At 55.2% G+C, this 25,537-nt stretch overlaps 3 protein-coding genes across 7 annotated transcripts in view; 2 read left to right on the top strand and 1 right to left on the bottom strand.

The window, feature by feature from the left end:
* Nucleotides 1-13,196: 13,196 nt before the first annotated feature.
* On the bottom strand, nucleotides 13,197-18,753 carry LOC111154800 (F-box protein 2). Its single transcript, XM_022514717.1, has 6 exons — nucleotides 18,612-18,753; nucleotides 15,217-15,594; nucleotides 14,648-14,777; nucleotides 14,481-14,576; nucleotides 13,858-13,996; nucleotides 13,197-13,624 (listed from the first exon to the last, which is right to left on the bottom strand). Exons 1-6 carry the CDS (start codon nucleotides 18,631-18,633, stop codon nucleotides 13,490-13,492), a joined length of 900 nt encoding a protein of 299 aa, XP_022370425.1. The 5' UTR covers nucleotides 18,634-18,753; the 3' UTR covers nucleotides 13,197-13,489.
* Nucleotides 18,754-19,208: 455 nt separating this feature from the next.
* Nucleotides 19,209-24,513, top strand: LOC111154693 (F-box only protein 44). 4 transcript variants are annotated; one of them, XM_022514532.1, is made up of 6 exons: nucleotides 19,209-19,247; nucleotides 20,385-20,672; nucleotides 21,876-22,002; nucleotides 22,157-22,252; nucleotides 22,363-22,498; nucleotides 23,371-24,513. In XM_022514532.1, the coding sequence occupies exons 2-6, from the start codon at nucleotides 20,408-20,410 to the stop codon at nucleotides 23,512-23,514; spliced, it is 768 nt and encodes a 255-aa protein (XP_022370240.1). In that variant the 5' UTR covers nucleotides 19,209-19,247; nucleotides 20,385-20,407; the 3' UTR covers nucleotides 23,515-24,513. The 4 variants fall into 4 exon arrangements, with proteins under 4 accessions (XP_022370240.1, XP_022370242.1, XP_022370241.1 ...); XM_022514533.1 differs by lacking the exon at nucleotides 19,209-19,247 and adding an exon at nucleotides 19,811-19,863 and having other exon boundaries at nucleotides 21,876-21,973; XM_022514531.1 differs by lacking the exon at nucleotides 19,209-19,247 and adding an exon at nucleotides 19,812-19,863.
* An 820-nt stretch (nucleotides 24,514-25,333) lies between these two features.
* LOC111154886 (F-box protein 6) overlaps nucleotides 25,334-25,537 on the top strand; it is a 7,004-nt gene continuing 6,800 nt past the window's right edge. The window contains exon 1 of one of the 2 annotated variants that reach the window (XM_022514826.1): nucleotides 25,334-25,505. The gene's annotated coding sequence lies outside the window, so the exon portion shown is untranslated. Of the gene's footprint in view, nucleotides 25,515-25,537 lie in introns of both variants that reach the window. The other variant, XM_022514824.1, reaches the window with a different exon arrangement.

Here is a 25,537-nt window from a genome sequence, read left to right as displayed (position 1 = left end):
AGCAGGAGCTAAAGATGGAGAGGTGGGCAGTACCTTGTCTTCCAGAGCCCTTGAATGCCAGGCTAAAAGATTGGGATTTTTCCTAGAAATGCCAGGAAGACCCTGAACACGGACAAGATGAGATTTACACGTTGGAAAGAGCGCCCTGCAGGTGAGTGGAGACTGGAGCAGAGATGTGGAGTGGGGAAGGCAGGAAGCTGTGTCCTGGAGCCTAAGCCCCAAGCTCCCAGCTCCCAGCTCCCAGCCAGACTCCCTCTGTGGGGGCTGAGGTGGGAGCCGGAGCTCAGCGGGACCAGAGAAGTTATTAATCGCTCCACAACGATGCAGGCCATGGTCCATTTGCTGCTTTTCTTGGTCTGTTTTGAAACTGTGAAATGAGCTCCAGTCTTCAAGGCGGCTCTAATAACCATCCTGATTCTGACATTTAAATTACAGATGGCATTTTCAATTAAACAGGCGCTCTCAGCAGGTTTAATCTAGCTATCAGTTCTGGTCTGTTCTTTAAGTGCTTTAAAAAAAAAAAAAAAAGGCCAACAGTGAATGCTAGGTCTCCTTCTAGGAGGAGGGAGGGTCTAAGAGATACCACACCAACTCTTATCTTCCAGCTCCCCCAGGGACTGACACAGCCTCCTGTCAACAGTCACACTCCACTGAATCCACCCTCTTGCTCATCCAGTGACAGTCACAAAGCCACACACATAAATACAGACTCAACCTCTCAGCTGTAAGCCCAACAGCTTTGGAGTCATCTTTGTCACAAGTGTACAGAGGCTGTGCCTCTTCTGTCTGATCAGAGTCATAGTAAGAGATTCTAGAGCAAGACAAACCTCGATGGAGGTCCATTCTCTACACGAACCAGCTGTGTGACCTGGGACAACTTGCTTAAACTTGATGAGCCTCAGTTGTCTCAGCGGTAAAATGAGAATGAAGATAAGGCCAAGTTGGAGTAATGTATTAAGGTGTCCAGCACTAGTGTGGGCTTATATGAATGCCTATTAATCCTTGTGCCCCCTACTCTCCTTCCCTTAGACTGTGCTACCCTGCTGTCTTGTGGTTCTCCCATTCAGGATTTCCACTCCTGGATTCCTGGATTCCCCCCGGGGGCGGTGGTGGGGGCAGGGGGAACTGTCGCTGTCCGCAGTGCTGAACCATGCTTATTGCTTGCTCTTAGTTCCAGGTGAGTCATCTCCTGTCCCCCTAGCCTGCTTCGCTTGCTCTGAAAACCTCACCACCACCCTGCAAGGCAGCCCCCAAGGCCCAAATGTCCTCCTAAGGTTCTGCCTCCCCATATCCCAAAGTGATTAAACCGAGCTCAAGGGGCGGAGACACTGAAAGGAAGTGCGCCCAGACCTCCAGCCCGTATCGACACAGAAAATCCCCAGCAATAGTCCAGCTGCTGGGCTCTAGCATGTGTGTCTGAGGCTTGTGTTGTTCTGGTTGATCCCTGCTCTCTTTTTGGGTTCTGGTTTTCTCTGAACTTTTGTTATCTGGACTCCAAAGTGCAGGCAATAAACCTTTGCCCTCTCCTTCCCTCAGCCCTAGTTCCACTTGGTCAGAAGTGGATCTGGAAGGGAAGGGACAGGCGGTCCATTCAGATATACCCCAGCTGGCCACTTGCAGCTTCTCCAAAGCCAGCTTCTCCCTGAAACACTGGAATGAGCACACACTGTGCATCAGGTCAAGTCTAGAGATCCTGTCCACCCCAAGGCCAATAGACAGGGTGAACATCCTCCTGAAGACATTAGAAATTGGGGGGCAGGGAGGACATGAGGTTGCAGCTCAGAATCTCCATAAAACAGTGTCTCCAAGGGAGAGTTTTATAAGAGAGAAAATTCTTCCAGTCGAAACTTATTTGCAGAAAATGAACAGTTCATAAAGCACGTTCTCAACCACCCCCATCACTGGTTCCAGCAGGTGTTCCATGTACTAAGTACTATTATCCTATTTTACAGGGAAGGAAGCTGAGTCAGAGAAGTAGAGTAACTTGCCTAAGGCCCCTGGGAAAAAGCAGCAGTATGCGGACTTGACATCTGGACTCAGGAAGTCCCATTCTCCCTGTCCTCACGCCCCAGGCCACCATACTCAGGAGGGTAGGGCAGTTGGCAGAAGACGAGGGTCAGTGCCCTCTCAGGGCAAAACATGGAGCCTGAACTGAAGCCTCAGGAATTCAGCCAGACATAAGAAGGCAGATGGGTGTGCATACTGCCCCCACCAGGCTCTACACACCAGCAATAGGTACTTTCAAGGCAGGGCACACCTGGGCTCAGCAAGGCTAAAGCTCACCTCCCCAGACAAGTTCTCTACTTTCACCCCCCATGGTCCTTCCTAGCATTTCTCATCTGGGTTCTGTGCTCTGTCCCCCAAGCCACAGCCTTTAGGGGAAGCTGTGCCCAATGAGGCCCCCTTCAGAGACCCCACCTCTCCAGTATGTGCAGGACCTCATAGGAGATTTGAGCCCCTCCCTGCACACATCCAAACCAGATCCATACCAGTCCTCGGTGAGCACCTGGAGTGTGTCCAGTGCTATACACGGAACAAACTTAGCTCTGGAGTACGTATCATGATGTCCATTAAAAAAAATCTTATTGAGATTCTAAGGGGCACAGAACTTGTGCAAAGCCCTCCAGCTCACTAGGAGTAGAGACACATTTGAACCCAGATGCTGCCTACATTTTTTCCAACCATGCCCACTATTACAGGTTGATGGCTGGGAAGTGGGGGCAGCCTGGGGAGATGGAAGGGATTCTGGAAATTCTTGGAGGCAGAGCACTTCTGGACTCCCCCAGATCCAGCCTCCACACTGCCCCAGCTGCCCCCACCCCTCCACAGGTCCATAAGCTTCCATCTCCCACACCACCTCTGTTGCTCCTTCCACAAACCCCTGTGGACTACAGGAAGCAGCCTTGGATGACCTCACCCCTGTCCTTCATAAGGCCTCTAGCCCTGGCCCCTCTTCCAGAGCCCTCAAGTAGCTTTTATGCCCTAGAGGAAATATAATACTCATGAAATCGAATATTTGTTTTGAGCCAACCATGCCAGGTGTTGCACTGTGCCTTACACACCATCCACGTTCCTTCTCATGACCACCAAACAAGGTAAGCCCAGTCTTGCTCCCTATTTGACAGTGGAGAAAACAAGCTCAGAGAAGTCTGGAGTCTTACTCAGAGTCACACAGCCAGCAAGGGCTAGAGCTGGTCACTCTGCACCCACGCCTGAGCTGAGGACCTCGGCACTGCCGTGGCTCTCAGAACCCGACCCCAGGTGTGCTCTGTGTCAGCACCAATTCCTCTGGCTTCCTGAGGTCCCATGGACCAGGCAGTCAGATCAGGCACCTGAAGACCCCCCCCCCAAAAAGCCCAGTGTCTGCCAGCTGTTCCTACTTCCTACTTCATTTCCTTTCTGGCTCCGGAGTCTTCCCGATGCACACACACCCTTCCCCAGCCTGGGTTCTCCTCCACCCAGAGGACAATGGTGTAGGACGCAACCCCCCCCACACACACATCTGATCCCAGAACCGAGGTGGCTGACTCGCAAGGAAGGCATGTTCACTCCCTCCTGTAACATGGCCTCAGTTCCCCCATCTGTACCTGGAAAGGTACAGAATAGGGGGTGCCTGGAGTGAAAACACCTAAGACAGAATGTGCCAGCAGTCTATGGTGAGTAGGAAATAGGATGGCTCCTCTTTTCCATCCTCTTCCTTCTCCTTGTCCTCCTCCTCCTCCTCCTTCCTTGATCCCTGGGGCAGGTGTCTAATGGATACAGTAGAGTTCATCAGAATCTCTCAGCCTGTGTTGGGAGAAAACGCTTGTAACATAAAAAGGCAACCGTAATATTATAACATGACTTTATATTTGGGGACAATAAAACAGATACCTAGGGCTTTCACAATACAGGCTAGATATAATTGAGCCTGGAAAAATTGTCTTGGCCATTGGAGATCGTTCCTGCATGTGGGGGATGGAACACTGATGGGGCATCGAGGAGAGCAGGTACCCCTCGATAGTTGGCAGTGCCACTGCGGCTGAGCTGCTCTCGGCTCAGGGGGCACAGAGCCCCCTCTGCCCCCACCCCTCTCTCCCTGGCCAGACCTCCAGCTCCTGCAAAGCCCCAGCTTCGGCCCCCTCCCCAGCAACTCCCTCGGCCCCAGCTCATTAGCCCTGAAAAACCTGCTCAAATCCAGGGGGAGGGTTTTTCAGCTAAAATAGCTCCATCTTGAACTAGCTTTTTCCTCTCTTCCCCACATCATTACTGAAAATGCAATCTCAGCAGCTCCTGGGCTGTGTGGGGTAAAGAAACTCCCCCTCCCTAGGGACCCCTGGCCAGGCAGAGGGCCAAGGCTGGGATCTGGCCTGGGGGTGGGCTGGGGGAGCAGATGGAGTGGGAGACCATGAGGGAGGCAGAGAGTCTGGGCAGAGTCCGGTGTATCCTGCTCAGGCCAACACCGCATCGTCCTCACTGAAAATTGGCAACACTCACTGACAGCAGGACCGTGGTTGGCAGACTGCTTGTCCTATGTCCTGCGCTGTGTCAGACACCTGCTCATTCTTGCCTGGAGCCCATGAGTGGCGGGGCTCCGTCCCAGGACCCAGTCCCCCTTCTTCAAGCCCCACAGCCCTCTACCGCCTTCTCCCAGCCTGTGGTCCTCCCTGGGTGAGTCTATACTGGGTCTTGCCCACGAGAGGGCCATGACTGGCTCAGAGGCAGGTGTGGGAACCCACTGGACTTAATGTTGGGGGTGCCGGGCCCCTTCCAGAGTGAGCCTGTCTGGGATGAAGCCACACAGAGCCAAGAGACAAGGAGAAAACCCAAATCCTGAATATGCCATTAGAGCCCCTGGATCCAGCTATACCTGAGAGAACTCTACACTGGGCTTTTCTGTTACGTGAGCCCCAAATCTGCTTTTTCATTAAACCACTCTAAATGGCTAAAATTAACAAGTCAGGAAATGACAGATGCTGGCGAGGATGCGGAGAAAGGGGAACCCTTCTACACTGTTGGTGGGAATGCAAGCTGGTGCAACCATTCTGGAAAACAGCATGGAGGTTCCTCAAAATGTTGAAAATAGAACTACCCTATGACCCAGCAATTGCACTGCTGGGTATTTACCCTAAAGATACGAACGTAGTGATCCGAAGGGGCACATGCACCCGAATGTTTATAGCAGCAATGTCTACAATAGCCAAACTATGGAAAGAACCTAGATGTCCATCAACAGACGAATGGATAAAGAAGATGTGGTATATATACACAATGGAATACTATGCAGCCATCAAAAGAAATGAAATCTTGCCATTTGTGACGACGTGGATGGAACTAGAGGGTATCATGCTTAGCGAAGTAAGTCAATCGGAGAAAGACAACTATCATATGATCTCCCTGATATGAGGGAGAGGAGATGCAACATGGTGGGTTAAGGGGGTAGGAGAAGAGTAAATGAAACAAGATGGGATTGGGAGGGAGACAAACCATAAGTGACTCTTAATCTCATAAAACAAACTGAGGGTTAATGGGTGGAGGGGGGTTGGGGGGGTGGGATTATGGACATTGGGGAGGGTATGTGCTATGATGAGTGCTGTGAAGTGTGTAAACCTGGTGATTCACAGACCTGTACCCCTGGGGATAAAAATATATTATATGTTTATAAAAAATAAATTAAAAAAAAAAACCACTCTAAATTGCATTTCTGTCCTTTGCAGCTGACAGAGCGGCAGTCAGTACGAGGATTTTAGTAAACCAATTTTTTGGATTGGGAAACGGATGCCCAGAGAAATTGAGCTACTCTTCCCAGGTCACACAACTATGCCTGGGCAGAACCAGCATCCCAGAGTGAAAAGCTCTTCCAATTTGTTCCAGCTGGGATTTGGCGGGGGGGGGGGGGGGGGGGCGGCGGGGACAGGGGGATGGATTTGAGGCCATTTTCAGCTTGGCCCAGAGAGGGAGGGACAAAAAGGTAACAGGTTGCCATAGTTACTAGTTCGCTGTGTGGCCTCAGAAAAACAACCTCACCTCTCTGAGCCTCAGGCTGGGAACAAAATGTCTCACTCCTGCAAAATGCAGGTGGCCTCTTGGGCAGGTGAGATGACCGCCTCTTGCCCCCCAGCCCAGAGTACTGTGAGCAGGGGGCTTCCCCAGCCAGGCGATAGAGGCCCCCGTGGTCGTCAGACACTCCCCACCAACATGCACACTCCACCTGGTTTTAAATTGTCTCGCAAAGACCAAATCCAATTTGGTATAACTCCGCCAGCTCTGCAGTGCAGAATTCATCGGATGAGGAGCCTGCTTTTGGGGGAATAATTCATTTTTCCAGTGTCGGAGAGCAGAGTAATTGATCCAGGGGGCCGATGCCTCCCTCCCTCCTCCCTCCCTGGGACCATCTGATTCCAAATGCAGCCCAAGACGGTTAGGTCAAAGTCACGGCAATAAATAGGAGGGGGGCTTCTGCTTTAATATATTGGATTATTCCACTCAGTGGTGACGAAAAACAAGATTTAATTCCCTGAGAACGCCAGCTGAGAAAATCATTTCCCTGCCTGCTTCTCCTTTACTTTTTTTTTTTTCCTTTTTATTTTTTCCAAGGACATCTTTGTCTTTATGCAGGCCAGGAGGGCCTTGCTACATTCTGTACAACAAGAGATTTCTCTGCACCTGCCCAGGGTCTTCTATCTTTAGAGAAGATTCAGGACCTTCTTGGCCCACCACCCTCCATCGTGGGTCCCTAAGGACACAGACTTCTGCTCAAATCCACAGGACACTGTGGTGCTGAGCACATTGATAAATTATAACAAGAAGCCCTAGGAAATGACCGGTTACTACCGCGGCTCCGCCTGATGAGACAGGAAGCTAAGAGCTGGTTAGGGAAGTGATTTACCTTCTCACTACTCCTCAGATCGAGAGTCTACTCACTGCTTCCTCCAGGAAGCCCTCCCTGATTAAGGTCCAAGTTAGATGCCTCTCCTCTGGGTTCCCAAAATACGGTGGGCCTTTTCCTCATAGCCCTTTTACTATTGATTATAAGCTGCCAGATTTATTCATTTTACTTCTTTAACAAACCCACATACAGTACTTGCTATGTGCAAGCCCTGACCTTTACAAATATTACTTTGTGCATTACCAATATTCATTCATTCGATCCTCATAACAACCTTATGAGGTTGAGTACTATGATCAGCCCTGTTTTATAGACAAGGAAGCTAGGGCGCTGACTGGTTAAGTGACTTGGCCAAGGTCACACAGCAGGGAGGGTCAGAGCTGGCAAACTAGGTATTACCCCCTTTCATTAGTGAGCTCCTAGTGGACAAGCCCTTCAGGGGTTCACTGGAGCCTGAGACTCATGCCCTCCCTCAATCCCACCCCTTACAGGACAGGATCTGCCATGAAAGTCAAGTCATGTGGGGACAGCCTCCCTCTTGGTGTGGACAGGACTCCCTCCCTGGAGTGGATTCCAGCTGTGTGGCCTCTGGCAAGCCTGCGTTCTCTGACCCTTGGTGAGAGCCACAGTCTCTCACATGGGAAGGGAAACAGTGCCTAGGTGTGCTGGAAGGATTCAAAAGCCATGCACCAGCGCCTAGCACACAGTGAGCACTCAGTAGGTGTGCAATACCATGAACTAGAAAATGCGGACTTCCAAGATACTCTTGCCACACTCAGAAAACAACAGAACCTTATCAATCCTGGTAAATGAAGCAAGGCCTGAGATCTGGATGGAAAGGTGGACTATTTCTTAATAGTAGTAGCAAGATGGGTGAGTTGCCAACAATTACCAAGAAGAATTTTGCAATCAAGCACAACCCATTTGCTTCTGGGAGTTACTGAGATGCCAGAGAGTCTGAAATGGAGACCTACTGGGCAAGAAATGGCAAGTGAGGAATGTTTCATTCATTCAGCAAGTGTAGGCTGAATGCCTTCCAAGAGCACTGAAGCAACGTGGAGTGGGGGAGGGGCACAAGCCCAAGGGCCTCTCAGATCCAGGTCCATCCCAGCCAGCTTTGCAGGCCACAGTTTGTGATCTTGACCACTAGACCCCCCCTCTCAATGTGTCAAACTTCCCTTCCATAAATTGGGGTGACAAGTGAAGCTTCCCCCAGGGGCTGTTACGGGGAGTCTGTGAGATAATGTAGATAGGGCAGGAGATGGACAAATGTTAGTCTCCTCCCCTACACCTCACCTCTCCACATTGGCCCCAGCGGTGTGGCAGTCCCCCTGACCCACGCGGCCCCCTGTCTTATACAAAGAACCCAGCAGGTGCCAGGAACTGGGCCTGGAAGCATCAGTGCTTGAGTTCCTCATAGACACAAAGCAGGATGGCATGTGGGGTTGCAGGTCCCATTTTGCAGCTGAGGATGAGGGGCAAAGCCAGATGAAACCCAAGTGCTCTGTCTCCAAATCCATGCTCTTAACCCCGATTCCCGGGACAGGAAAGGAGGAGGGCAAGCAGGGTGGGGAGGAGGCTGGAGACCCCGGCAGGCAAGTTCATTTACCAAAGCAACCCCAGAATGGAGCCCATGAGGCTGAGACAGGTCACCGCGCGATACCCTAAGGGAGGACAGGCAGGGAAGGGTGTCAGGTGGCCTGGGATGGAGATGGCTGAGAGGTCAGGACCTTAAGGAGCAAATGTCTTGAATGGTCAGGGACCCAGATGCTCCTGGGGAGCCTCCCTCCTTGTCCTACAAACCTCACCTGGCCAGGTGATTCCATACCCTTCACAATACCCTCCTTGGCTTCAGCCCCTTCTCTCATCTTAGTTCTTCCTAACATCTAACTGAAAGTTCTCCTGCTGCATCACCAGCAGACCCCTGCTGGAGCACTAGGAGACAGCCCCCAGCCCTGATCACCCTGTCTGTAAGATTAGCGGTGGCTCCCGGCTCAGGGTGGTAATCCTGCTGACAATTAATTGGCTTTTGTTGGAGGAGAAGGAATACCGTCTCATCTTAATCTTCTTCATTATTCTCCTTGTTCAGCAGAGTCAACACAAGATTAGGTTTAATTTACAGGGGAAAAAATAGCAAAGTCATTACTCACCAGGAGATCAGGACTGTATCTGCCTGGTGTTCTGTGTTCACTGCAGGGGAGGGGCCAGGAGGAAGACCCAGGGCTCTGCCAAGCTGGGGGTGAACTAGCTGGGGTGGTGGCAGGGGAGGGGGCAGGGACGATGTCTAGGCCCCCAGACCTGTTAGGGGCTGGATTCCCGGAGACCACAGTCATCCTAATCTTAAAGAACACTAGCCTCAGAGGACCTAGCATCCTAAGTATCTCTCGGTAGCCTTTGGCGTTAGAGCAGCCCCAAAGCGGGCAGGAGGCCCAGCCTCTCAGGCCCAGCCTCAGCCCCAGACAAGAAATCAGGCTTGGAATTCAAATCCCTCCTGCTGATGCCCCCCCTTCCTCTGCAGAGATCCGGGCAAGAGGAGCCCAGCCTGGGAACTCCCTTGACGACGCTGACACCTACTGGTCGTCTGAGAAACTGGTCCCTCTTCCCTCCTCCCTATACTATAGCCACTGTTGAACGTACCATGCCTACAAAAATCCCTGTTTACAAAGAAAATAAATCAGAGGCGAAAAGGAGAACTTTTTCCCATTGCAAAACTGCTAAATAGAGGGCCCCATCAAGAAATCTAAAAGAAAATTAATTTTACCTTCCCAGGCCCCATTACCAAAATGACCCAGAAACAGCATCCCCTCCTTCCGCCTGAGGCAATCAATAATATACTTAGAAGGCCTGGAGCCCGACAACCCTTGTCATCTCCACTGTTTCCATGCTTAGTCACCTCAGAGGCTCTAGCTTCTACCCGGGCTCTGTCACCTGGCATGTGCCCACCTTTGACCCTGTGCCAGAGGGAAGTGGCTAGGACTTGAGCAGGAAATTCAGCTCAATCGGATTTGAAACTGGAAAGTCATGACTATCTACATATTGGTTATATCCCTGGGCAAGTTACCCAATATCTCAGAGTCCGAGCTCTTTCATCTGTAAAATGGCAATACCTACCTACCGGAGAGGTCGAAGGAGACGGTGTGCTTAGCACAAGAATGGGCCCCCACCAGGTCCCAACCGATCCCTGTTATCATCCCCATCACTGCTGTTACTCTTGGGAAATTTGGTTTCATCACCTTGACTGTAAGCTGCTCGTGTCTAACCCCCCATTCTTAGGTCCTGCTGGATAGAGCAAAGCTTTTTCCTTTAAACATGTATACTTTGTAAGACAGAGCACACAGCAGGTGCTCAGGAAACTCTCAGGACTGCCTGCCTATATCTCCAACCTCACGTCAAACCACTTCCCTACTTGCTCACTGAGCCCCAGCCTTTCTGATCTGTGAATGAGTTCATTTCCACCTCAGGGCCTTTGCACTTACTGCTTCTACAATGCTTCCCGCCCCCCATACCTGCAGGGCTGGTTTCTCCTCATCCTTCAAATGCCCCTTCCTCAAAGAGGTCCTCCCTGATCAGTTTGACGAAAGGACCACTCTCACTCTCTAGTTTGTTTACTTCACTATGAAAGTCAAGTGCCTAAATGGCTAAGTGAAATTCCAGTTCCACCAGATATTTGCTGTGTGGCCTCAGGCAAGCTGCTTAACCTCTCTGTGCTCTGGATTTCTCTCCTATGAAAATGCAAGTAGTAATAGTTCCCCCTCCATAAGGTTATTTTAATGAATATATATATATATATATATATATATATATCTCAGAGTATTGCCTGATATGAATGTTAAGTACTCTATCATGTTGGTAATTATCTTATTTATTTATAAATACCTTATTTATTTAGCTGCTTGTATTTAGTTTTCTCTGTCTAGACTGTATATTCCAGGGGGCAGAGTCCTCGTCTAGTTTAACCCTTCCTGGCAGATAGTAGGCGCTCAATAAGCACTGACTGATTAGAAAGGACCTTCAGGAACATGCACCTCTCCTGAGTCTATGTTCAGACACCAGAGCCATGCGGCTGACCTGTCCGCTATCCACACTCTCCCAGGCGCCCCCTGCTGGTCAGTGTAGCTTTTCCCTTGAAGGAAGCAGACACCTGCAGTCCTATAATCAATGGGGGGGGGGCGGTTAGGGGTGAAGCGCCCCCTGTTTGAAGCCCACTGCACCTAGGCTGAACCTTGTGCTTTTCAAATGAATCTGTGAGCCATATGCCAAGTCTTGGTTTCTCAGTATCCTCATGTGTACGGCAGGGTTAACAATGCCCTCTCCCCCTTCCCTGTCGTCAACTGGGTCATGGGGATGGTGTGACAGGCTGTAACCCCACGCATGGCAAGCTTTGCTGGCCCACCTACCCCCTGAAACATCAGCCCTTTGATGACTCAGGAGCAGCTGTCTGGTTTTCCCAAGCTAAATGCCACCAGTGTATCCAACTATCCCTCTGGTGACAGGCACTGAGGGACAGTGGGTCTGAAGCACCCCATTATCTGAACCCCTCAGGTCTCTTCTATGGGTCCCATGCTCTGGGATCTTAGGGCAGAGAATCTGGTCTCTGGTTTTCTGGCTTCCTTCTCTTGAGAGCAGATGATTGTCTTCAGGTGGCCTCACAGGGCTTGCATTCTTCTTCCCCCCTCTCCCGTTCCCATCTCCCTGACTGCTCTGTCTCCCCCATCACGGCCCTGGAGGCTGAGGTTTCTCTGTGCCCTCTCCCGCCTCACTCCACATTCGTCCCCAGCCCTCACCAGGGGCCTTGGCTTTGGCTGCTGGCCACATACGCTGCCACATACGTTCCTGTCTCTCCAGCCCAGAGCCCCAGACCTCTCAGGAGCCTCTCTTCTGACTGCCCCGTGATGCGGGGGAGGGGGGGCTCCTCCATCCGCGGCACCTCCCATCCCCACATCACAGCCCTGACATCCCATCCCCACGGGCACCTGGATTCAACTCCTACCTCTCACACTCACTGAGTCTCCATCCAGCTTCCTCCTGTCGCCCCAGGGGGAGGTGGGGGTATCCCAGTCCTCTCCCAACTCACCCTCATGGGGCTCCCCACACGCGCATCCTAGCCCATCGCCCCAGAGCACCACCTTGCCTATTACTCTTTTGTGTAAACCTGGAATCTCACCGGGGAGGGGGGGTCTTCCTTCACGCTTTCATCAAACCCATCAAGGCATCAATTCCCCTGACTGGCAACCCAGGTAGGTGTGGATGGTGCCTTCCCCACCAGACTGTGTGAGATCCCCTAGAAATGACTAAGGGTGCGCATAGGGCAAGGTCTCTGCCTCCACCTTCAGACTGGGAGTTCTCTGAGAGACTGAGGGTGTCCCAGAGATGGGACTCCAGCTGGAGCCCCCCGCCCAGGACACTGGATATCTCTTTCCAGGGTGCCCCATATTCCTGGGACAAAGAGTGTCTTCCTCACCCCTGGACCCTCAAGGCCCTGCACGGAGCCTGGCACCAGGGCTGGGGCTTCAGGAATCATGAGTGAATGAATGAACCAGTGAACAAGTGCGGGCTGGCCCAGCTCAAACCCTGCCGTCCCATCTGACCAGCAGGTGGCAGCAGGGCTCAGAATCAAAGGAAAGCTGGACGGCCGCTGAGATTTTATTGGTCACCATTTCCAAGAGGAGAGCGGCTGCGTTGAGACTCTTGGTCACCCCCAGGACCAGCGTCCTGGGTTTGAGAGCTCCTGGGGAGGCCAGAAAGAGTGCCGGGCACCACAGCCCTGGCCCTTCCCCTCAAACCAGCGCTAAGGGGCCAGCCTCTGGGCAGGGCTGGAAAATGACGAAAGACCAGATGCGAATGACTCCTGCTCGGTCCAACACCAGAGACATCCCAAAGCCACCCTCTCCATCTCCCCATCCCCACCCGGGGCCACTGTCACCCATCCCTGGGCTCAGGAGAATTCCTATTCTAGGTGAGCGGCTAACAACCCCCTCCCCCCACCCTACCCCCAAAGATCCTGCCCTCAGAAAGGAATGGGATGGGGACCAAGGGATCCAGAGAGGCCTGGAGGGCAACGCCCCCCCCCCCCACATGCCCCGTTCTGGCCTCTGGGCAGCTTGGGTGTCAGTCAGGCGCCAGGCCCAGCTCCCCACTCCTCGCCCTCACAATCCCAGCCTTTGTCCAGCCGGCCCAGGCCTGGCCAACTCTGCACCGGCCCAAGGGCCCCTGGAAACCAGAGCAGCTGGAGCCCCACCAAGTATTTTTCCAGGCCGGGCCAGGGGCCCTCAGGAGACAGAGGATGCAAAGGGAGCGGTGTTCATTCATCCGTTTGTTCATTCATTCCTTCCTTGGACAAATAATATTTATTAGGCGCCCACTTTGTGGCAGGCATGGTACTAGGTGCAGGGGGTTCAGCGGTGGGCCCAGCCCAGGCCCAGACCTTCACCCATCTTACTTTCCAGATGCAAACGGATGCCAACAAAACCCCTCTTTCCCAGTGTGGGGGCTGGGCTTGGAGTGTGGGGCAGGAGAGGCTGTGTGGGGGTCGGGGTGGGAACGGGGAGGAGGCTACCCACTAGATCTACATACCCCAGACCTCTGCCCCTCCGAGGCGGCTGAGGTTGGTGGGGGGGTCCCTCAGGGCTCCACCCACACACTGCTGTTGGTCACCCGGGCCCCGAACCAGCCCTTCCAGTAGACAGAGTCCTGACCCCCGTGCTCGAAGCGGACAAAGCGGACGCCGGGCCCATAGTCGGTGAAGGTGTGGGAGATCTGGGGAGTGGACGTAGGAGGGTCAGATTAAGGTCCTGGCGCCTCCCCCAACCACCCCACCCCGGTGCACTTTCCCGCCTCTAGCCTCCCCCGCTACGCGGGATTTCTCATCTGGGGTCTTTCTTCCACACCTCCGCCAAGTAGGCCCTAACCTCGTTCCGTGGGCGGGGTTCCCACGAGCCCCGCCCCTCTTTCCCAGGCCCCGCCCCATCACCCGGAGCCTCCGGACTCACCTGGATCCAGCCCGCATCGTCGCTGTCTGGGGGCACGGCCACCTGCCCGCTGCTGAACTCAGCCAGCACGTCCTCGTGCTCCGACAGCAGCTTCACGGTGAGCTCGTACAGGCAGCCGGCGTCGCTGCGGCCCGAGTACCTGCCCCGAGGGAGGGAGCGCTTGCCCGCCAAGCCTCGCTCAGCTGGTACTGTGGGCCGGGCCTGCTACAGAAGTTATTTCCGCCCAACCCCGCCGGCCTGTACTGCCAAGGTGTCCGTTTTACAGATAAGGAAACTGAGGCCAGAGAGAGAAAGGACTCGCCCAAGGTCCAAACCCAAGGACTACACCCCAGACCCAACTCTGAGGCAAGCCAGCCGGCAGTGACACGTTTTGTTTTTTTCACTGGCAACATTTAGAAATCAGGAGGGGAGGTGGATTTCCACCTTCTCCTGAAAACCCCTGGCCCACGTGGCCACGACCACTAGAGTTGGGATGCAGTGGCCCCTGCCGCAGAGTAGCGGTTCCAAGCTGCCCCTACACACACACACACACACACACACACACACGCACACGCACATACACTCCCTGCTTCCCCCCCCCCCCCCCCCCCCCCCAGTCCTGGCCCGGCCCCATGGCCGCTCACCAGTCCTTCGCCACGATGGCCGGCTGAGTGGTGTCCAGCAGCTCCTCCCAGTAGCCCTCAGCCTGCAGGTCAATGACCTGCGCTTTACGACACCACCTGGGGAACTGGAGTTAGGAAGGGGTGGCGACCCCTCTCCCCCCTTTGCCCTCCATCCCCCTTCTCCTTACTCAAAGGACGAGGCGAAGTACTTCTTGACGCTCTCATCGTGGATGAATTCCACCCCAGAGTCTCCGGGCAAGTCCTCCACCCTCCAGCCGTCCCCACCGTGCTCCACGTCGCACCAGCCCTCCAGGTCCTCTGTAGGAACAGGACAGCCCCACGCTGGTCACCCACTCCCTGCTGAGGGTGTGCCTGGGCTGGCTCTTTGTCTGATAGTTGGGGGGGGGGCGGGGAACGCGGGGCTTGAATGGTCGGTGTGCGCTGGGCAGATGATGGTGCGGGTAGAACGGGAGGCACTTCCTGTCCGTCCCCAGATTCTCTCTCCCGCCTGGGAGGGTCCTCCACGGGCCGGTCTCGCCCTGGCTCGCTGAGAGTGGAAGGACCTGGGAAAGGGACCCCACTCCCCGCCCCCAGGGAACAGGCGGCCAGGGAGGCAACATATTTGATGTACAGTATTTGATGGGGCCCCTCTGCAGGGTATCGGGCCAGGGCTTTATCTCACGTAGCCCTCCGAGCGGGCTAGCATTGTTCCTGCCCATTTTGCAGAAGTGGAAACTGAGCCCGCCCAGCCCCTCACCTTCTCCACACGGATTGCGCAACAGGTTGCGCCGCCGCTTGCTCAGGAAGTAGAACTGCTGCCAGTGGTCGCGCTCGTCCTCGGCGCCGCCCTCGGGCACCAGCCCCTCCTGCTGGCACTTGAGTAGCCAGAGAGGGGCGCCGTCCACCAGCTCCTTCCAGCGCAGGCACACCAGGCGGCAGGCCTGCACCAGCTGCGCGGCGGGCAGCTCCGCCAGCACGCGCAGCAGCAGCGGCTCGGGCAGCTCGTCCAGGTACGGCGCCGCGGCCGCCTCCTCCTCCTCCTCGGGCCGCTCCTCCCCGGCGCTCGCCTCCTCCGCGCCCGCCTCCTCCTGCTGCCCCTCTGGGCTCACCTCCTCCTCCGGCTGGCCCACGCTCTCTGCAGGCGGGGGGGGGGGGGGGGCGGGGTGCTGTGACTCTGCTCAGACCGTCCCTCTCCAAGCTCGAGAACCCCCATGCGTCGGGTATCTGCCTCCCACCCACCCTTGGATAATCCGCAGCTGGGGCCCGAGATTCTGCGCCCAGAGACTGGTGCCCAGTGGAGGAGGCCCACCCAAGGATGGGGGAGGGGTGAGGACCACAGACCAGCCCCCAATCCCAAGAGTGGCCTCAGAGGCCTCAGTTGTCCCTGCAGGGCCAGTAAACCTGAGAAGACAAGAGCTGATAAAATATTCCTATAAGGACATGCATGCATTGCACAAACTTGACTTGATGTGTCACACCTCCACTCCTTTATCCTTACCACCACCCCCTGAGATCCCTGCTCCCCTCACCTCCTCCCAGGAGTGCTCCCAGACTTCCCACCAGGACATCTTCCCACTGTGGAGCTCCTGTCCTGCCTAGCCATCGTCCTAGCGTGCGTGTGTGGGCTTGGAAACACCTCTCTCAGGACCAGACTCAGCGCGAGAGGGCAGGAACTGGGTCTCGGACACTCACAGCTTCATCCCAGTGCCTGGCATCTGGAACCCTCCCTGGCACACTGTCAGCAGCTAATGTTTACTGGGCATTGAGCAAGAGCTAGGCATAGTTCTAAGTGGTTTCTTTACTCTAAATCCTTATAGCCTCTCTTCGAGGTTGTTCCTGCTGCCGTTGCTGTTTCATTGATGAGGAAGCTGAGGCGTGGAGAGGGGAAACCCTCCGGGATCACACAGCAAATGAGTGGTGGGAGCCTGGACTTGAACCCAGGCAGTCTAGCTCCAGAGCCACCATTAACCACCATGCCCTCAATGAAATAAGGTGTTGGCTTTGGAGGCACCGTTTTGAGTTTGATTTTGATTCACCAAAGGTTACACCCCTAGTATGAGGGCAGAGCCGTGGGGATCTGAGGTTGAACGGAAGGGCAGGCGTTGGAACCCCCTGACAGCAACAGCTGGGTGACAGGGGTTGGGGGGGATGCTTCCTAAAAGAGAGCAGGTATACGGAACAGGGACATATAATAAATGCTGGAGAAACGAAGGTCATTTCACTCCCTTCTTTTCCTACCCCCAGCCCTCTGTTTCCTCATCTGTGAAATGGGAGTAATCATTGGGCCAGGCCACTGAAACAAGTGCTGATGTTCTGATCCCCTGAGGAGGGGGCCAGGGCACTCTAAATTGTAAGGAGGGCGGGGGCAGATGTCAGGAGCTGCAGGCTGGACTGTCTCCTGGAACCCAGCCGGCCTCAGCTGGGCCATCAAAACCTTGAGTAAGCAGATACTGAGTGCAGTGTCTCGGGAGGAGGAAGACAGTGGCGAGGAGATGGGGCCACTCCGGGTGATGGGGGGAGGGCAGTGTTCTCAGACCTAGGATGGTGGGGGGGGGGGGGTTCCTAAGGGTTAGAGACTGGAAAGCCCAGGCAGTGGTAGAAACAGGCTGAGCAGTGGCGGAGGGCACAGGCAGGGTCTAGACCCAAGTCAGGGTGTTGCCAGGACCCCAGCCTGCCAGCACTTACCTCCCTCCCCATGTGCAATATTTTCTCCCCCTCCCGCAGTCAGACCCTTGAGCTCAATCAGGGTTTACCTCTTCTTCAGAGCCCAGAGCACAGTTAAACCTGCATAACACTGTCCTTCGTTAATAGCTCTTTTTTTTTTTTTTTTTGGACACATCTTTATGATGTGGGGGTTTACCCTTTCTCTTTTCCAAAGAAGAAACTGAGGCCCAGAGAGGCTTACTAGCTTCACTCAGGAACAAAAGGCATGCAGAGAGGAAATGCCAGGCCCCAAAGCCACATCACCTGCCTGTCCTGCTGCCCACAGCTCTCTGGGGAGCTGGGCCCAGTGTCCTCACCTCTCCACCCCTCCCCCTGCCCTGCCCTGGCCCTGGTGGACACCTGATGCTCCCCCGAAAGGTGCACCTTGCCCGGTCCCCTCTCCTGGCCTCAGGCCTGGCTCTCCAGGCCCCAGATCTGATTACAGGCCCCCCCACCCTTTTCCAGCACACACAACTCCCCACATTGTTGCCATCGGAAAGTTATCTGGCCCCTGGAAGCTGCCTCCCAGGCTGACTCACCTGCACTGGGCCCTGGAGGGGAACAGCTGAGCCCTGGGAAAACAGCAGGGCCCATTCTGGGGCCCTATAGAGGGTGTGGCAAGGGGGTCATGGATGGGGAGCAGGGGCTGAAGGAACTGGGAGTTTCAGTGCTAGAGGAGAGGGACTTGGCTGCCTGAGCGTGCATGAGTGTTTCCCGTGGCCTGCTCCAAGCAAGGCCCCCTCTCAGATAGGCCTGGTGGGGGCGGGGGTGGGGGAATCTGCAGACACGTCTTGTTCCCACCCTGACTCAGCAGGCAAACCCTACAGGCTCAGTAGGGAGTTCAAGGGATTGCGGGGGGGGGGGGTCTCTTGTGCCAGACAAGATGACTGGGCAGTCTCAGAGGGCCCTGAGCATAGGCAAGAGCTGTGCCCCAGCTCCCACTCACGGGCTCGTCTGATCCCCACTGGGCAACCAGCAACGCAGTTGAAAAGCAGCCCCACTAGCCAAGGGAGCCCAGGAGGAAGACTGGGATGGGGTGGGGAGAGGCCGGTAACCCCAAGAAATCCATGGGGATACAGGAAGCTGAAGGGCCACAGCTGGCAAATCAAAAAAGTTGATGGAAGAAAAAGGCATGCAGCCTCCTGAGATGTGTCCAGACCCGAACCCAACAGACCCTCAGGTAGCGGAGAGGCGGGGAACGTGGGATGACTCCTGCGCTATGTGCCTGGTAAACAGGACCCAGGAGCCCGTCACCTCTGGAGGCCTCCAGCCAGCCAAAGGTCTGTGCTCTTTTAAGAATGTCTCAAGCGGTTTGCTTGAGTGAAAGTTTGCCGCGCTGGATGTCGGGGACCCCCTCGCTCTCTGATGCCCCCTCTCTGCAGCAGTCGCCCGCCTGACCCGGTCTCCCCTCCCGGGCTTGAGCGAGTGGATCCGGCTGGCGGCAGCTACCTGGTTCACCGTCTCCGTCCATCGCTGCGGAGGGCGGTCTTGAGAGGAGGAGGAGCCGGAGCGCTGCGGGGCTGCCCGAGTCCCGCGGCGGAGGCGAGTCCAGGCGCTGTCCGCGTCTAGGTCGGGGCCGGGCTGGCCGCGCCTCTTAAAGGCCCCAGCCTCCCCCCACCCCCCGCCCCGCCTTTGGCCGGGCGCCGGGACGCCCCGCAGTCTGGAGCGCTCGGCCCCAGGCCTGAGGCTACTGGTTCCTCGGCGGACCCAGGAGGCAGGGAAAGGTCGGGAGTCGGGTTTTTTAATGGGGGGGGGGAATCCGACTTGGGGCGTCTTCCAGCTCCCTCCAGGGGTGGCTGTTGGGAGGAGGAGACGATGGGGTAGCGAGTCTGGGTCAGGCGGAGGGTGCGGGGCGCGCAGCCCAGGAGGAGGGAGGGGGACAGAAGCTCCTCCGGTGCCCCCCCGCCAACCCCAGGTAATTTTCCTATAGCGCTATGGGGAGGCACTGCACCGGGCAGGGCCGAGGGGGCGGGCCCGGGGCGGGGTCTGGCCGTCCGGGGCGGGGCCGCACGCTCCAGCTGGGGCAGACCGAGGCCCGCCCAGCCCCCGGGCGGAGCGAGACCGCGCAGCCGCGGCGGAGCGCAGGTGACCACCGGGAGTGGGCGCTGGGAGCCCCGCGGTGGGGGAGCTGGCGGCCCAGGGCCCCGCGGGCGGGCGGACTGCGCGGTTTCCGGGCAGGGCGCGAGGAAGGCCCGGCGCGGACAAGGCCCAGGCCTCGGGGACTGCGCGGCGCGGCCGAGAGCGGCAGCGGAGGCGAGAACCCGGGCTGGGGTGGCTAATCGATGACCAGGGGTCGGAGCCCCTGCTTTGGGGGGTACTTGAAAGCCACAACGCGAGGTGGGAAGGCTGCAGGCGCGCCGGGGATCCTGGGGCTGAAGCCCAGCCGCGGGGGTGGAGGTGGGCGTCTGGGAAAGGCCTTTCACCATCGCCCATCCCGTCGCGAGTCCCAGCTGGGCAGATCATTTTATTTTGCGGCCTTGAGAAAGTCTTTTGAGCTCTTTGGACCTACGTCGGAGACAATGATAATTATCCCCTGCCCCCAACCTCTCTTCCACCTCCGTTGGAGGACTTGCTGGATGGTTCTGCCGGACTGTGCATTGTTACTTACACTCCATAAATAGAGACTGGCCTGCTGGAAAAGGCTTGCTCTAGAATCAGAGAAGACTCCGTCCTCCGTCCCTGTCCGTGTGACCTTGGGCAGGTACTCGCACGCCTCCCGGCCTCCTTAGCGTCCTTTAGAGGCTGTTGTGAGGTGACAGTAAAATCAGTCACCTTTTTTTTTTTTTTTAAGATTTTATCTATTTACTTGAGAGAGAGCGAGAGAGCGCCCGAGAGCAGGAGAGCATGAGCGTGGGTAGAGGGAGAAGCAGACTCCCTTGCTGAGCAGGGAACCTGATGCTGAGCTGCATCCCAGGGCCCTGGAATCATTACCTGAGGCTAAGGCAAGAGGCTTAACCGACTGAGCCACACAGGCGTCCCCAAATCAATCACCTTTTATCAAGCATCTGCTGCTTCAGGTTATCTGAAACCATTTTAGTACCGTTCCTGATCCCATTTTACAGAGGAGGAAACTGAGGCTCAGAGAAGCACAGTGAATATCCCGAGATAGTAAATTGCAGAGCTGGGATGGGAACTCCGACTGCCTTGGGGTGCTGCAAATTTTCAATTCTGGGGAGGGAGCCCAGTCTATATATCTTTCTATATATCTCTCAATAACTTCAGGGGGCGTCCAGAAGCCACCTGCCATGGCCGTGGGGAACATCAATGAGCTGCCCGAGAACATTCTGCTGGAGCTGTTCACACACGTGCCCGCCCGCCAGCTACTGCTGCGCTGTCGCCTGGTCTGCAGCCTCTGGAGAGACCTCATTGACCTGGTGACACTATGGAAGCGAAAGTGCCTGCGGGAGGGCTTCATCACTGAGGACTGGGACCAGCCCGTGGCTGACTGGAAGATCTTCTACTTCCTCCGCAGCCTCCACCGGAATCTCCTACACAACCCGTGTGCTGAAGGTGGGGTACAGAGCGGGTCTGGCGTGCCCCCAACGCACACACTGTCATGATAGCAGCTGGCTTTCATTATGCACTTACTATGAGCCAGGCACCCTGGATGGTTTAACTCCTTTAATCCTCTCACAATAATCCTAAGAGGTAGAGGCTGTTAGCGCTCCCATTTTTCAGACAGGCAAACTGAGGCCAAGAGTGGCATTTTTGTATTCCAAACCTTATTTCCCCAGTGACCTTTTCTAGGAGAGGGACTATTGGCCAGTTAGGACTACCTGTGCCAAAGATACAAGACCAAGAAGTCAGAGCCATATTCTGTAGGCCTAGTTCCAAAACTCCAGGGCTAGGCTTCCTAGGACTACCCCAAGAGTGCAAAGAGGACTTTACTTATGAAAGAATGAGAGATCCAGTCTTCTTTCCAGCATATTAAAACAACAGGTAAAACAAAATTTCTGCATCATCTAGAGCTCCCTTTGTCCCTTACTGTGCTGTAACTCATCGGCTTGACACTGGAATGAGATGGGAGCCTCGTTTCCCATTATGTGGCCAAATTCTGGAGCAAGATAATAAAGATGTGACTCCAAGCTGTCCACAGTTTCAGATGCCTGCCTCCCTTGACTTCCCAACAGCCATGTTCTTCACCACCAGTTGGTATACTGTGGTCCATAAGCCAAATATGGCCCAGAAGCTAAAAGTCATTTTTGCAGTTTTAAATGGTTATTAAAAAAAAAAAAAAAAAAAAAAGACTGCAACAGAGATAGATAGTATATAGCCCACAAAACCTACAGTATTTTGGCCCTTTACAGAAAATGTTTGCCAGCCCTTGCTCCTAACTCTGGTTTATAGTGGACAAAACCAAAGCTCAGAAAGGGAAAGCAACTTATCTAAGGTCACACAGCCCAGTATCTGGACAAACCCCAGATCGGCCTGGTGGGGGTCAGAGTGTTCTCCATCCCAGAAGGGTCATTCACGTGGTCATTCACATGGTCACGTGTCTTGGGATTCCCAGTGGAAATCACCATGATGCTGGGCACATAGGCAGTATCTAATAGAAGACAGCCACTGTTGATCTGCAGTGTCCTACAGCACGGGGCTCGAGGGCAGCTGCAGAGATTCAGGGAGAGGATTGGGGAAGAAGGGGCTCTTGTGAGAAAGAGACCACTGGGGAGGGTGGGGGGCTTCCCTATGATGTAAATTCTGCTTTATGGCCAGAGGGCTTTGAATTCTGGAGCCTGGACGTGAATGGCGGTGATGAGTGGAAGGTGGAGGACCTCTCTAGAGACCAGAGGAAGGAATTCCCCAATGACCAGGTCAAGAAATACTTCGTGACTTCTTATTAGTAAGATCCAAGGCTGGGGAAGTATTGGGGTGGGGGAAAACCCAAGACACTTCGCCCTGGGGTCTCCTGCTCTGGGAAGGGCAGTCCTAGCCGCCCCCCCCCCAGTGCCCTAGTGCTGAGCCCCAGCCCCTCCCAACCCTCTGCCTGCCCCCAGCACCTGCCTCAAGTCCCAGGTGGTGGACCTCAAGGCCGAAGGGTATTGGGAGGAGCTGATGGACACCACACGGCCGGACATCGAGGTCAAGGACTGGTGAGTGCCTGGGGCGAGGGTCTGGGGGAGGGGGGCCTGCCACTCAGGCGCCCCACCCCCACCCTGCCCCCCATCTCCAAGGCCCTGATGGGGCCTCCCTCTGCCCGCAGGTTCGCAGCCAGGCCAGACTGCGGGTCCAAGTACCAGCTGTGTGTTCAGCTCCTGTCGTCAGCACACGCACCTCTGGGGACCTTCCAACCAGACCCGGCAACGATCCAGCAGAAGAGCGATGCCAGGTGGAGGGAGGTGTGTGGGCGAGGAAGCGGGCAGGGGGCACGTCGCCCAAGGTGGAGACTGCGGTCAAACAGGCTTGGGTTCAGATCCCAGCTCTGCTGCTTCTCACCTGGGCCTTGGTTGCTCAGGGTCTGAAATGATGCTGGTAAAGCCATATTCAAAAAGGTTGACTGTTATTAGTTATTAATATCAGTTCTTACTACTATCTACACCAAATATTTTCTTATCAGGCCAAATACAAATATTTTGGGCTTTGCAGGCCGAGTTGTCCCTGTCCCAACTACTCAGCTCTTCAACTCTGCCACTGCGTGGTTAAAGCAGCGTTATGGACATGGCTGTGTTCCAATAAAACTTTATTTACAAAGTTCTACAAAAGGGCAGTGGGCCCCTGGGCCACAGTTTGCCAACCTGACCAGTGCTGTCCAGTAGAATTTTCTGCAGCAATAGAAATGGTCTGTGTCTGCACCTGTGTGGTATGGTATAGCCACGTGTGACCATGGAGCGCTTCCTAAGAGCCAGATTCTGCTGTGACTGAGGAACTAAATTTTTAATTTTATCTAATTTTCATGAATTTCAGCTTAAATAGCCACACATGCCCAGGGATGACCATAGTGGACATCTTTTGGCAGTTTACAGACTTTCCTTCTGTTCCCTTCAGTTCCTTTGAGCTGCCCTTGGGGAATCCTGTGGAGTGGACCCGGGAGGATTTTGCTCCATTTTACAGATGAGGAAACTGAGGCAGAGAGGGGAAGTGGCCTGCCCAAAATCACAGAATTAGAGCTAGCACTGAGTTCTGCAGACTCTTGGTCCACCACTAAGACCTCGGCCCCTTCCTTGCTCTTGCTCTTGACCTCTCTCCCTCTCTCCACCTGTCCCCCACCCAGGTCTCTCACACGTTCTCCAACTACCCGCCCGGCGTCCGCTACATCTGGTTTCAGCACGGCGGCGTGGACACTCACTACTGGGCCGGCTGGTACGGCCCGAGGGTCACCAACAGCAGCATCACCATCGGACCTCCCCTGCCTTGACACCCCCCAAGCCCTGACCCGCCAAACCCTGACTGCTGTCAGAGAAGGGCTGGGTTAGGGAAGGGGAGGGGGACCAGGCTCCCCCAGACCTCCTAGTTCATCCTTGCCCCTCAGTTGCCTATTTTGTGGAGTCTCTCAGTTTGTGCGGCCCTCACAAGCCATGGCGGGGGGGGGGGGGCAGTGCTCTAGGCCCAAAGTCTCAACCTGAATGATGTCAGGGGAGGCCTGGTGTCAGGCTCTTTAAGAGATGGGGCCCCTGAGGTTGGGGAGGTGCAAGGTGTTCTCCCAGGCTCCTCCAAGAGTGGTCTCCAAGCTCAGATGCCAACCTAGATGTGTGTCTCTACCTTCCCCTCCTGGGTCCTTCCTCCCTGTCTCCATTGGGGGCCCTTGGAGCAGGGACAGTCTGGACATCTGGCAAGCCTGTGGCTGCTCTGGATAGTGCAGATGCTGGGAGATGACGATGTAGCTCAGCCAGATCTGGGAGTGGAAGGGGGGCTGTGCTCTGCTTCATCCTGCCACTCCCAAAATCTTTGCCTGCCTGCTCAGAGACGTGACTTTGACCCAGAGGCTCAGGTCTAGTCTGAGAGGGACAGGGCCAAGATGGAGTGGGGGCCAGGTCAGGTCTGGACGGGCCTCACTGTCAATGAAGCCCAGAAGTCAGATGGGTATCAGGTGGGGGTAGGATCTTCAAAAGACCCCTGGAATCCTGTGCATGGTAACCCAGGGCAGGGGAGGGGTGGATCAGACCCTGAATCTGAGAGCTGGGGCACTTACGCCCTGGGATGAGGTGAGTGGGTGGTTTTCAAGGACCACCTGTCCACCTCTATGCCTAGACCAGCTTCCCCGGGATTGGAATGTCCTACCTACCCTTGGAACTGCCTTTCCTTGCACCTCCCCACCCTGCCCAACCTCACTCCTGCCTCTCCCTCCTGCTGGAAGGACAGCAGTGCTCGGATTCTGCCCCTGCTGCATGCAGCTAAATAAAAGGTGTTTCCAGCCCTACCTTTGTCCTGTGGTTTCTGGGAGGAAAGGCAAATTTAATGGGAGGTCCTGCCCTGGACCTGCAGAAGGTGAGCCTGTGTGGCTTCTGTCCAAGGTGCAGGGAATGACGGACACTTCAGGAGGCCGACTATGGCAGGACCAGGGCCCTCATACAGACTCCTTAATGAGCTGCCAACATCTCACCCCAGCAGCCCTCCAGTACTGCTAGCTTCCTCCAGAGGCCCGGCCACAAAGCTGGGGTGAGGGGGGAGCAGTGGATATCTGAGATACACCTCATGCTGGGTGTGCCGTCGCAGGCTCACTGTTCACTGGTATCTTATTTACTCTGCCAAGAGCTTTACTGACATTAGGTGAAGCCAAAGCATTTAGAACGGTGTATGGCACACAGTACGTGCTCGATGTACTGTTTAATTATCTCAGTAGTCAGCTGGATTAGGGCCTCAGTCTTGGCAGGGACACCACTCACTAGCTATATGTAAGTTAGCAGAAGACACCCTTGGGGGACATGCAGCCCTGACGAGTTAAAAAGGTGGCCTGGGCCGGGCACCTTTGCGCAGTGCACAACCTGCACAACCCTTTCTGGTTGCCTTAAGTAGGTGCTTGATGATTACCTGTTGAAGGAGTTAAGGAATTGATGACAAAAATGTGGAGATTTTTACCCTTGAGTAAACTCAGGTCTCCCTGAGGCCGAACCCTAGTGAAGGTAAAAGCCCCGCTCCAGCCCTCTAGAGTGTCAACAATCTCCTTCCGGGGAGAGTCCCGCCTCCCTCCCTACAGCGGAGGGAACTCGCTAAGCGGCCTCAGAGTGGTCCGCGCAGAGGTGGAGACTAGGTTAGGTGAACGCCCTCTCTTCCCGGAAAGCAAAGGGAAGCGGTGGGACCCTGCTGCTGAGCCGCCGATTACCTGGAGGAGAAGACAGGTTGAGGCTACGAGGTCGGGGGAGCCTGTCGCGCGAGCCCCGGCACTGCGGACCCCAAGAGCCCTGCCGGGTAGCTGCGGTAGAAATGGGCTGCGGGCCGGG

The sequence above is a fragment of the Enhydra lutris genome, unplaced genomic scaffold (assembly GCF_002288905.1).
Source record: "Enhydra lutris kenyoni isolate GAN:26980312 unplaced genomic scaffold, ASM228890v2 scaffoldscaffold38, whole genome shotgun sequence".
In the NCBI taxonomy this organism is placed as follows: domain Eukaryota; kingdom Metazoa; phylum Chordata; class Mammalia; order Carnivora; family Mustelidae; genus Enhydra; species Enhydra lutris.
The sequence above is the reverse complement of the archived record's forward strand: the minus strand, read 5'-3'. Positions and strand labels throughout refer to the sequence as shown.

What these genes read in the sequence shown, in the direction of transcription:
- LOC111154800 (XM_022514717.1), bottom strand. Translation starts at nt 18,633, where the DNA reads ATGGACGGAGACGGTGAACCAG. An exon ending in GCGCAATCCGTGTGGAGAAG is followed by an intron (nt 14,778 to 15,216) that starts GTGAGGGGCTGG and finishes CTGTTCCTACAG; the next exon opens with AGGACCTGGAGGGCTGGTGC. An exon ending in GCCATCGTGGCGAAGGACTG is followed by an intron (nt 13,997 to 14,480) that starts GTGAGCGGCCAT and finishes CCCTCGGGGCAG; the next exon opens with GTACTCGGGCCGCAGCGACG.
- LOC111154693 (XM_022514532.1), top strand. Translation starts at nt 20,408, where the DNA reads ATGGCCGTGGGGAACATCAATGAGCTGCCCGAGAACATTCTGCTGGAG. An exon ending in TACTTCGTGACTTCTTATTA is followed by an intron (nt 22,003 to 22,156) that starts GTAAGATCCAAG and finishes GCCTGCCCCCAG; the next exon opens with CACCTGCCTCAAGTCCCAGG. An exon ending in GCGATGCCAGGTGGAGGGAG is followed by an intron (nt 22,499 to 23,370) that starts GTGTGTGGGCGA and finishes TCCCCCACCCAG; the next exon opens with GTCTCTCACACGTTCTCCAA.